Here is a 12,063-nt window from a genome sequence, read left to right as displayed (position 1 = left end):
CGCGTTACCGAGTATCCATCCGAAGCGCTACACCTACGTGGAATGCGTATTCTTCTGGCACAATGGAAATAACTGCGGCAGCCGCTTTTCTGATGGAAGCGAAAAGCAACAACACCCGTGTGCGCGAGATTGCGGCGCACGTTAAAGATCCCCAGGTGGTCAAAATTAATCCGGAGCCCTCCACTACGGCGCGCCTCATCGCCTGCGTTGCGTCGGCGCGTTAAACACTGCAATCAATCAATCACAATGAAAATAACATCAAGGCTCTGCACTTTATTTTGTAAATTGCCGCGAACCATGCATCACGTTTGTTTATTTAGGTTATGGTTTTACCACCCGGCAGCGCCGGTCTGTGTTATCTTAGTGCTAAGTGAAGCGCGTGTTCCCTTCTTTATTTTTATGCCACACGTTTTATCTGTTTTGAAAGGGAGAGCGTTTCGAAATGACGTCAACAGCCTAGAATAATCCTCTTTGATCTACAGTGTTCTGGATGTAATTCGGTTCGAGAAACATTCGCGCACAAGGATAAATTTTCTCAGAGCAGGCGCAGCGATATTCGATTCGCCGACGCTCGCCGCCTGGTCGCGTCACTTTCTTGACTGCTGCTTCGCCGCCCGTGTATTTTTTAAGTTGTTAGGGGAGCACAAGTTGGCTCCTATAAACTTGCTTTTCGTTCAAGCCAACTGCGTCATCTTTGGCTACGTGACAATAACTATGCGCAATGCAATAACGGTAGTAAGATAATTTCACCCGTTAAGCTTACTCCTTGGTGCCACATTTCTGTTGTTCTAGAGACCGTGAGACAAAGGAGAAGCTTTGCGTTCCCGCGCTTCTCTTCAAAAGGAATCTGAAAAAAAGCACTCCTGCTTTTTATCATCCCTACTTTCGCTTAGTTTTATACTGCTTAGTTTAAGCAGAACTTGGCTCTACACATTTTGAGCAGTGGGATCGTTCCTCCTAGAAAAAGATGTTGTTGCTAATATGTAAAAACTACTTGTGTAGGCGGATAAGATTGTGGCAAGAGCCAAAGAAATCGCTGCATTTTGGCACCGCGCCTTGCCCTTTCTTATTGAAGGTCTTCTGCGGATTTATGCAGTACTCAAGTTCGACCGCGTAAACGTTTGAATTGCAGGGTCAGGGCAGCATGTCTCCAAACGCTTAGCTTCACAGCGCCCCACATGACATGTGTGATGTCCCTGCACGAGCTATTCTATTGACCTCCTATAAAAACGAGGTCGCTGTTCTGGCTTGGTGGCTTCGAAGTAAGGTTCTGGGTACTGGTGCTAAAAGAATGGGTTCGAGCCCAACACGGTTTAATTATTTATTTCTTTTTTTCTCTAAACTCAATTGGTCTGTTGTTTCTGGTTAATAATAGTGATTAGATATGTTTAAGTCGCTTTAACCTTGGGCCGCAGTGTACCAGCACGTTTAATTACGTTCTGCATCGCGCGAAAAGGCATGTCACGTGGGGCGCTGTGCAGCGAAGCTTTTGGAAATAGGCGGACGGGCAGCTGTATCGTAGCGGCGTCGTTCGGCGCTCATCGCGTTACTGGAATCGGCCGCCGCATTGCAGCGCGCAGCATTCCGTTTTTTTTTTGTTTTTTTTTGTAGTGTTTGCGCCGAATGTTAAATGTTCAGGTGTAGTTGTCAGTCGATATGTCTGGTGAAACACCATACAGACGTGTTGAGTTGTCGGTTGCACAAACACCTACGGGAACTCGTGGGACGCTTCTGAGATTGGGTACGTAAACCTGATTGGTATGGACAGTTCTGCCTTTTGCGGGCCTGTATACGTGGCTCCAACCGCATGAGTACGAATAATACTGTCAACATTAATTTCCACCGGCCTGAATCAAAACGGTTTCCACACGAGGAGCTTTATACAGCACCAGGCTGAAAGGCGGGATACCTGAATATGGTTTATTTAAAAAGGGAGCACTTAGCACGAGTTCGACTACTGCAGTGGGCTTGTAAACACCTTTCGGCAGTTTACAACAGAACAATACAAACGAAATGAAACGAATCGAACCAAACGAAGCAAAAGTCACGGAATTTGAATATTCGTAGCCAAGTAAGGCAACTACCGTTTGTCGCAGAAAATTTCAAAAAAAACTTAGAATAACAAAAAGCGGCTTGAAAATGAGGTACCAAAATCTTAAAGATGCACCTGTTCGTGCGCTTCCTTGAGTTTGTCTAAAAAAACTGAGCATGTAGTGATGAAATAACTAAGCTTTAACCTTAACAAAAAATGAAATGTCGCCGTTTGTCAGGCATAAATGTCGCCGTTTGTCAGCATAATGAAAAGTCAGGCATAACTACGCCGCGGTGACGGCCTCGGCATTCCAATGACGGGTGGTTTGCCAAGAGCGGCGCTGTTCGTTGAAGCGACGGTGTAATATGTAATATGTAATAGTTTATTTTCCATAAACTGTACACGGTTATGGGGAAAGAAAAAGAAAAAGTTGCACATAAGCCACTTCACTGTCGCTTAAAACCCGCGCAAGTTGCAGCAACAGTGCGGAAGCGCAGCAAAACAGATAATATCCAAAACATACGAGAAAGGTTTTTTAAGGACAGATTTTTTTTTAAATCAGGCACTTCTATTTACTTCTACAGCCACTTCTACAGTAAAAGCCACTTATACAGTAAAGTTTGGCGCCAGCGGGGCACAGAATTAGGTGGTAATTATTGATTTCGGTGGCTTAATTAACTAAAATTGAATAATTAACTTTTTAGTGGCTGCAGTAAGCAGGCATCTTTGTATTGAAAAGTTGGACGCAATGGGATGTTCACGCAGTTTCATTTAGCAGAATTGTTCTAGCGGATCCGTACTCTGAGATATCGAAATACGAAGTTTAATTGCCATACGCATGATTACGCATGCTAGAAAGCGAAGACCAGCGCAAAGCTCCTTTCTGAACGGTCTTTATGCCGCCACAAGGGGGTGGCGGCATAGGGAAATTGATAACTGCAAAACTTTCAGTCTTGGCTGGAGTTATCCAAATCTGCAGTACTCTGAACACCTATCGGAACACAGAACAAAGGAGAGGAACTTTGGGCTGGTCTTCGCGGTCTAGCATCCGTAATCATGCGAACGGCCCTTAAATTTAGCAGTTTCATATCTCGGAGTAAGGGTCCGCCAGAATTCTGCCAAATGAAACTGCGTAGGAAGACAATTGCGAATAGCTTTTCAATACTAACACGCGTGCTAACTGCAACCCTTAAAAAGTTAATTATTCAATTTTAGGTAATTAGACCATCGACACCAATAACTACCACCTAATTATGTGTCCCCCTGGGCGCATAACCTCACTGCAGAGGTGGTTTTCACGTAAATTTAACACCTTTTTTTAAACAAACCTAACACCTTAATTTTGATCTTCCTGTATATACACAAGTATGAGTGCATGAGATAGTGCGCTTAAAAACAGGCTTGACCGAGCGAGGGACGAAGGAGAAATCAATCCAACCACCTAGATTAACAGAAAAAGCACGCAATGTTGTGGATGTACAATGTGGGGTATAGAACTCCATGATTTTACCACGAAAAAGAAACATGCTAACGTAGTAAGCATGAACGTAATAACCGACACAGCCACACAATTCACTGCAAATTACCAATGTATATAGAACTCTTTCAGTTGAGCGGTTTAGTTGGTGCCATAGAACGCCCGTCCCGTCCCTATATAAACGGAAAACGCGCGCGCTTTTCCCTTCTAATCGATTCTTCTCGTTAGCAGCAGTACAGGTAGTAGCCACTTGAGTGCCTATCCACGGACGATATTTCTTCCCCCCTGCGTCCACTGCAACGCGGCTTTAGAGCTGTAAGGCCTCCTTGGCAGTCATATCGTGTAATGATAACTTGGGGAATTAGAAATGTTCCGGGGTTCATGCTAGCTGCATATACTGTTACACATCGCAGTACCGTGGAAATATCGCACGGGAGCTCTTATTTAGGCACGTGGAGCTGCTTGTGACACGGGATGCTCCTAGGTGGAAGAGTTGGTGTAGAATTCGTGACGATACCCATTAGTCATTTCTTGACAAAACTGGGCGCCACTCAATCACACAGAAAAACATTTTTTCTCGTGCACTCACTCATACTCACGCTCACTAGTAACCCTCACCACTCACACTCACGCTCACCACTCACCATCACCACTTGCACTCACTCACGCTCACCATTCGCAGTCACCACTCGCACTCACTCGCGATCGCGCTCACCACTCCTCGTCTGCTGCACGCGACTGTGTGCAGCAGACCCTCCATGAGTCATGAAACAAAACCGTATTAGTGCATTACGGCGTCAGAAGGCGATTCAAATCATATTCCTAAATCAACACGCGGCCGGAAAATTCTTTTCTATGGTGCCCCTTAGCAGGCGCTCATTGACGACATATTTCCGAAGCTAAAAGAAATCCCGCCATTAACAACCATCCCAGCGAGCGGCGCCTGTGACAAATAGCCAACAGCGAGCACGAGTGCAATGTGGCGCTCACCGCGGTAAGCCCCTGAAATGGCGTGAGTGTAGTGAGTGTACTCGTGAGTGGTGAGTTGGGTTCACGGCGAGTGGCACTCGCACTCGCGAGTGGTGAGCGGGGAACCCCGGGAGTTGCTCTTGCACTCACGAGTGGTGAGTGGGGCTCGCCGCCAGTGGCACTCGCAGTCGCGAGAGGTGAGCGGGGCTCACTGCGCGTGAGAGCTGAACTCATTCGCACTCAGGTAAAAACGATGGCGAGGCTCACTCACCACTGCTCATGAGAGGGGAGTGGTGGTGTGTGAGTGCACTCGTGAGCGAGCATGCCGACCTAGGCCCTTAGGTAAAGTAAGCGCTGTAAATAAACACGTGAGATTCGTTCGAGATTTGTTGAAAGAATGACAGGTATATGTTGAGTCAATAAAAAATATTGCAACCACCGTGATTGCAAGTACGTAATATCAGCTAGTTTTAGCCGCCTAACCTAGGGTATGTTGTTAACAACAGTGCTTCAGTTCTGCAACTTTTCTAGGTTACAGCGATGCAGTGGCTACATACCTAGGCCTAGAATGCCTCGAATGCTCACTGCATCAGTTTTGATGTGCAGGCTAGTGGCATTTCTTTCCAGTGCAATTGTTAGCGACATGGTTGGGGATAAAATAGCTCGTGTTTTCAAAAAAGATTTTCAGGGAAGTGGACCACCCCGTTCCTGTCTCTCTTCGTATCCTGGATGTGTAAATAAATGTTATTTCTCTCTCTCTCTCTCTTCTTCGTCCTGTCTGCACGGTGGCCGTTGTAAAATAGCAACTCACCCAGTCCTCAATTTTTCCTGCGATGTAGATGAAGCATACAAGTAACAAAAAGTAATTTTAGTGGAGGAAACCTTTACTTCTCGTTAGGCCTCTTTATGAAATAAAGAGAAAGCAGCGCCTTCAACCCACTCTTCTGCGTAAATTGGTGGCGTATGGCGTGCAGCACCACGAACGAATACATGAAAAAGTGTGACTCGATTGTACGTGGTTGTGATTTAAATAATTGGTTCGAAACGTTATACTCGTGCCGAATGTGACTCCAATGTCAAATTTAATCGTTTTTGTTTGTATAGTTCATATATTTGTTCCTCTGAGCGATCGCGGATTTAAGTTTTGTTACGCTTCTCTAACGGCGCGAACGTCCTTCTTTTTTTCAGAATGTGTTCAGCTATCACCTGGTGGAGCGCATCCCGTGGAGTGAGCTTTTCACAAAGGTGGAGGCCCTCGAGAAAGACTTCGCGCTTGAATACGCCATCGTTGGTGACAACACTGTGGAGCAGATCTTCATAGCTTTCGCCAAAGCTGGTGCGGGTCAGGGTCAGATTAAGTAGGACGTTCAGGCACCGCCAAAGATTTCGGTTCTTCCTTGCTTCTCACCAGTGCTTGCTTTGTTCGATTCCCTTGGGAAAGACTGAACACTGCGAGCAATGAGTAGTACAGTGTGTGCATAGGTGCACTGTGTGTAAAAATAAAGGTGACCATTGCTCAAAAAAGATCCACCCCCTTTCTTGGAGAGTGTGACAGCAATACGTTCATGAATAAAGTGATGGGCATTTGGGCAGTAGCAGCCTTTTAGGCCAGCCGAACAGCCCCTGCGTACTCTATCCGCTGGGCTGAAACTGAGCAATACGGTCTCCTCTCGCTCCATATTAGGGGTGTTGTTACCTACCGTGGTCGTGTATGGACAGGCCCAAACCATATTTGCTATGTCTGTTCCATCTTAGCACCGATGGCACATGTCGCAACTGTACGAAACCGGGTTCGGGTACGAGTTCTTCTAGGTAAGCCGCTAAATATAAGACACGGATTGGCATTTGCTGACGGCAGGATGACGTGGGGCTATTGAAAAAATTAAAAATAAGGAACGTGCCGGCGAATATCCTAAGGCCGATTCGTACCGGGTTGTTGCCCCTTTCATTTAGCAGATGAGCCTCAACTTCGTTAACGAAATAGTCAACATCAATTTCTTTGCCAACCATTTATTTTAAATCACACACATTGTTATGGTGACAGAACCGCTATAAACTGAGTTAGTTTTCCTAGTAGGATACATTTTATTTTCTTTCTACTCGTAATCTAGCACTGTTTTTTTTTTGTTTTTGAAACACGCGAAATAATCTTCTGCCACACCCCTATTTTATTAGCTGAGACAATGTGTGTGCCGCCATTGGTTACGATGAGACAGCCGCTTTGGTGGGATGCCGTCAGTTGAGGGTACGGCTGGCGACGGTCTGCCCAGCGTTTTGCCACTGACGGAGCGTTGAACGAACTTGACAGCGCAGCCGCGGCGCCTACTTTATATAGATCGCGTATATTAACACGATACTGTTTTTTACACCAAGATCTGAGTGACGCCATATCCGTCACGGAAAAAGTGCAACTGACGCTGCGGCGCCCGGTTTCGAGCCCACGACTCTCTCGCCACAACGAGAGAGAGAGAGAGAGAGAGAGAGAGAGAGAGAGAGAGAGAGAGAGAGAGAGAGAGAGAGAGAGAGAGAGAGAGAGAGAGAGAGAGAGAGAGAGAGAGAACATTTATTGCCCAGTTACGGACCTGTCCAGGTCAGCTAAACGATGGATCCTGAGGCATCACTGTCCTAATAGTACTCCGGAATGTCCTCGGAGATCTTCTGGATATGAAGGCAGAGAGCTTCCTGGGCGGCCCGAACGTCTGTTCCGGGCGGGGGAGCCAGCCAAGTGTCCGGTGAGGTGATTCGAGAGAGGAAGGGGAAAGCTTCGGGGGATGACAGTCTCAGAAGGAGTGTGGGATAGAGGGGTACGCGCCACAAGGACAGGTTGGGGGACAGAATGTGATGAGATGGGAGGGAGCGCGAGTGAGGCTCGGGTCTTGGCGCGAGTGAGGCGCAGGTCTGGAGAAGGGTAGACTTGGAGGGCGAGGCAGTAGGAGGGTGAAGTGAATTTACGGGTCGCCCGATCATGAAGACGAGTGGAAGAAGGATATGGTATGAGGTTGACCAGAGCATAGAGGGACCCGGGGATAGATCTCGGGAAAGCGTGCTTACTCTTATGTTACCGTCCATGTTAGTGTGGCCAGATACCCATTCCAGGACAAAGAGGTGAGAAGGATGTCTGTTGAAAGTGTCGGTCAGGAGGTTAGAACAAAAGGGGTTGACGGTATAGCGTAAATAATTTCGGATGTTGGATTGCTAATCTGTGAAAATGTAAGTGGGGTGTTCGGTGGAGGTTGTGAGAGCAGAAGGCTCTATGGCAACAGTGATGGAGTGCTCTTCTGCAGAAAAAAGGCGTTCGTGCGGAAACCCGCGACACGCTAGTGGCGTAAAATTGCTACGGTTCCTGTTCGCGTGGAGGAAAAATGACTGGTGTCTGTAAAATATACCACCGATTCCTACTTTTCTACGAAGGAGACACGTTTGGTAAGGGCTTTACAGCGTAGAAAACGACGGGTGGCATGCCTGGAGAGGTTCATATTCTTAGGTAGGGATTCTGTGCGGATACGGGGGAACGTGGCTTAAAGAGGGGGAGCTGTGGGGATTCGAGGAAGCGACGCAGTAGGGTAGGAGCGATGTTTACGTCAAAAGAAAGGTCAGTATATGATTCTAGCGAGGCAGTCTATCGAATGAATCAAACCTACGTTTTGTCTGCATGGCCCCTTTAATGCAACCTGGGGAGGGGCGAAGCATGCAGTGTATAAGTGTATTCTTGGCGCCTTGGCGTTTTTCCAACGGAGATAAAACCGTTGCGGGGTAGAGGTTTACAGCTTTGCTGTAAGTCTCTTGTCTTTTAAGCCCGAAGCTCTCTAGTAAAGGAGTGTCCCGGTGTTTTTTTTTTTTTTAGTTCGCGTTTCGATGCGCTCCATCGCGAGGCGTAAACGAGTATTCCGGTGTTTTATTAAGACGCGTTACGTTCTGGCGCGAAGAGTAAACGACTTTCTCGGTGTATCAATAGCGTGACTACATGAAAGCACAATTACGACGACGATTACGGCGGCGACGACGACGACGACGACGACGACGACAGGAGACGCCAACAGCCCTAGGCCTTAAGGGGCTTCGCCCCTAAAACAAGCCAGGTACAAAAACGGTCAAAACAAAGGCAGAAAATGGCCCGCCGTGGTATTGTGGCGCCATCTAGGTTGACTAACGGTAAACAATGCTCCCCAGCACATATGATGTCATTACCAACGTCCGGAAAACACACGTTTGGCGGGAGAAACAAAATGTTAAATTGATTAATTTGTCAGTGAGTAAAGCATAGTTGCTTCCGGAGAAGCGCTGGGGCAGTACAAAAAAATATTTGGAATAAAACAATTTTTTTTGTCTGCATGGCCACTTTAAAACAAAATAGGGGAAAATTGAAGGCAACTTTGGTTTTGAGGTCCATTGTAACACGCACGCATATTTTAAGAGCACTTTTAGAGACAGAACCTGCGCGTTAAAATCGTGCAAATACGGTTTATGTTTGACCAAGGCTACTCATTGCGCGAGACGACATTTCATTTTCTGAAATGTGAAATCTGTAACTGCACCATTGTGAGAAAATGCAGCGTTTTTGTCGGGTGGAAAATGGCTCCCGCATTAGAAAACACAAGAAAAAGAAAATTGGGCGTGTTGTAGTTCGCGTCGGAATCGAGCCCGAGGAGCGTAGTGCGTTACCATTACGCTACATGCCCAAGAAAAAATGATACCTTGTACCAGCTGGTTCATGGTTGAGTTCCGCGCAGGGCTTAGCTGGTGCAGCTGGGACCCGTGCGGCCAGCTAGGCCGTGAGGGGAACTCAACCACGAACCACCGGGTACCAGCTATCATTCTTCCAAGGTCACCACCTCTGGGGTCACCACTTTGCCTGCACTGTACCAATAGTTCGCCTATAGTGCGTGCGGCACTGAGGTCACACCGCAGCAGAGATGCTCGTAACGGCTGGTGAGAAGACCAGGCGCACTTAGCCACGAAAAACGCCGATTATTGAGAAGAAGTGCTGCAACTGTTTTGGGTATTAATGTGCGATAAATTTCAAAAGCATCATGCAGTTTGTTGCAGTTGCAGGGTAAGATTTCAAAGCGCATTTCTTCTGTGCCAGCGTGTCAGAGAGTTTTGTTTACAATTTCTGAGGGCGTCACGCGAGTTATAGATCCAAATTTCCAGCAAAAGAAATGAGTTTCAGAAGAAGAGGAATTTAATTATGGTCCAACCAATATTTCTCCAGGGGCGACTGGGGCCACACGTCAGCTGCGTCTTATATCCTTTCAGTGTTGCTGACCTCGAACAAAGCCCTTCGCTGCGGCAGGCAACCCCTGTGTATACATACAGGGGGCATACCAAGCGAGGGATTAAGGCTCCGTGGGGTTCGTTGAACATGCCTCGACACGAGGAAAAGGATCTTTTTTCGGTTTATTTCCCTTTCACGGATGACCGTTCCGGGGAAGTCAATTTTGTCATCAGCCACTTCACAGTTCTCGGCGACTTTCTGCGTTCTCTGTTCTGTTTGCGGACGTCATTTTTGTGTTGTCTAATGCTGTCCAGGAGATTTTTGGTTTCACCGTTGTACGACGCGAGGCACTCAGCGCACGGAATACGGTAAACGACTCCAGGCGCTTTCTCCATTGTCGCTTGGTCTTTCGGCGGGAGATTAGGCGGCCTGTTGGTGTAGAATGCTTGTGGACGATGTGGAAGGCACCGGAACGCGTTTAAAAGTTCCGATGGTCGATGAATTAGATGTGTTTGTCACCCTCCCGTGCTCTCTGCTGCAATTTACGGAGTGAATGAACTTAATTGGGTTGCCGTTTTTCTGAAGGACCGCAATTACCCGGTCTCTTCTTTTTTGCGTTCCAATTCGGACGAGCAAATGGGATCCGCTCTGTGGAACAAAGAGGACACAACAGACGCCTTGGGGCTGACGGGTTGAGCCGAATTAAACTGAAGCTAGCGACCCGTGTACGTCGGCTTCCTGTGAACGGTGATCACCAGGCTCTTCACTCCTCCCGTCACTTGAGCGTCAAGAAAGGGAATGAGCCGTGGCTTTCACATTGAACCGTGCAGTGGATGGCGAGGTGGGTGGAATTTAGATGTTTTTTTAGGCTGTCAACGGTGGAGGTCGTCTCTATGCGAAAACAACCATCGACATAGCGAAGAAAAAGATTAGGTCGCAGCAACAAGGAGCTCAGGGTACAGTTATTCATTGTTACGGAGACGCATGCCCCCACTGTGGTTCCACTTTTCGTTTGCGAATTGCCTCATTGTAAGAAAAATATGTCCTGGCCAAGGCATAGCTCGTCGGCAGTGAAGGGCGTCCTTTCTTTGAGGGTTGAGTCATTTTTGAGAGCAGTTCGGGCAGCGGATACAGCCATAAGCACGGGCGCATTGGTGAACAAAGACACAATGTCGAACGAGACCAGGCACCCGTTTTCGTCAATGCTCACATCTAAGGAAGTTGAACAAAGTGGCTGTGGTGTTGTACATGAGTCGATGTTTTCCCGGTGAGGGAAAACCTTGATCCTAGGTATTTTTCGGCAGCGCTTTATCCACGAACAAGAACATTTCTTTTTTTGCGTGATCCGGTGTTTGTCCGCAGTCGACGCCGCCACGGTGTCGGCAAATTAGTCGACGGAGGCCATCAGTTCAGGGATGCGGTGCTCCAGTTGGCACCTGGCAAAGTACAGGTCCCGATCCTTCTTCCTGAGTGCGGCGTTTCATTTGTAGAGGCGGGTGTTGACAAGTCGATGTTCTGCTTTACTGACGATTTTTGTACCTTCGTACGTCGACACCGGCCGTTTCAGACGCAGGCTTTGATGGACAACTTTCCTTTCTTTGCAGGTTTGATTGAAGTGCAGATGCGTTTTGAAGACTGAGATGCATTTTTTGATGCGTATGTAGCGCTCGACGAGCTGCATGGTGTCGTGGCCGAAGCCATGGCTGATAGACTTGAATGTGAACATTTTACAGAATTCTGTATTGTTCTGAAGCTACTAAAGAGAAATATAATTATGCTGCATGTTTCTCGCACAATGGAGCAATTTTCAAACAAAAAAGTGGAACCGTAATGGGGCCTCCAACTCCATAACAATGGCTAACATGACCATGGAGCACGTAGGAGAAAAAGCTTTGAGCTTCTTCTAGCCGGTACCAAAACTTTTTCTGCGCTATTTCGACGATTATTTCCGCCTAGAGAAGACCTCAACCGTTGAAAGCCGGAGAAAACATATAAATTCCACCCACCCCGCCATTCAGTTCACATGGATGTGAACGCGACGGATCCATTTTCGTTCTTGACGTCCAAGTGACGAGAGGAGTCAAACGTCTGGTGTTCACCTTTCACAGGAAGCCGACGTACACGGGTAGCTACCTTAATTTTAATTCGGTTCACCCTCTCACCCACAAGGCCTCTGTTTTGTCCTCTTTATTCAACAGAGCAGACACGATTTGCTCTTCTGAATCCGAGCACAAGAGAAGAAAGCCGTGTAATTGCGGACCTCCAGAAAAACGGCTACCCAAAAAAATTTCATTCGCTGCGTAATCCACCGCAGAGAGCAAAAGAGGGCGATAAACCCAAAGAGGACATGAACCGTCGGAACTCTGAAAC

The 12,063-nt window shown here is 47.3% G+C and overlaps 1 protein-coding gene across 1 annotated transcript in view; it reads left to right on the top strand.

Annotated features, from left to right (window-relative positions):
* LOC144146362 (phospholipid-transporting ATPase ABCA3-like) overlaps positions 1–5,950 on the top strand; it is a 116,467-nt gene extending 110,517 nt beyond the window's left edge. The window contains exon 19 of the mRNA XM_077678319.1: positions 5,667–5,950. Within this exon, the coding sequence (XP_077534445.1) occupies positions 5,667–5,840 (174 nt within the window). The 3' untranslated portion in view covers positions 5,841–5,950. The remainder of the gene's footprint in view (positions 1–5,666) is intronic.
* Positions 5,951–12,063: the final 6,113 nt, after the last annotated feature.

This window comes from Haemaphysalis longicornis, unplaced genomic scaffold, assembly GCF_048455015.1.
Source record: "Haemaphysalis longicornis isolate Haplotype H1 unplaced genomic scaffold, Haemaphysalis longicornis Haplotype H1 scaffold_7, whole genome shotgun sequence".
In the NCBI taxonomy this organism is placed as follows: domain Eukaryota; kingdom Metazoa; phylum Arthropoda; class Arachnida; order Ixodida; family Ixodidae; genus Haemaphysalis; species Haemaphysalis longicornis.
Note: the sequence above shows the minus strand (reverse complement) of the source record. Positions and strands in the feature narration are given on the sequence as shown.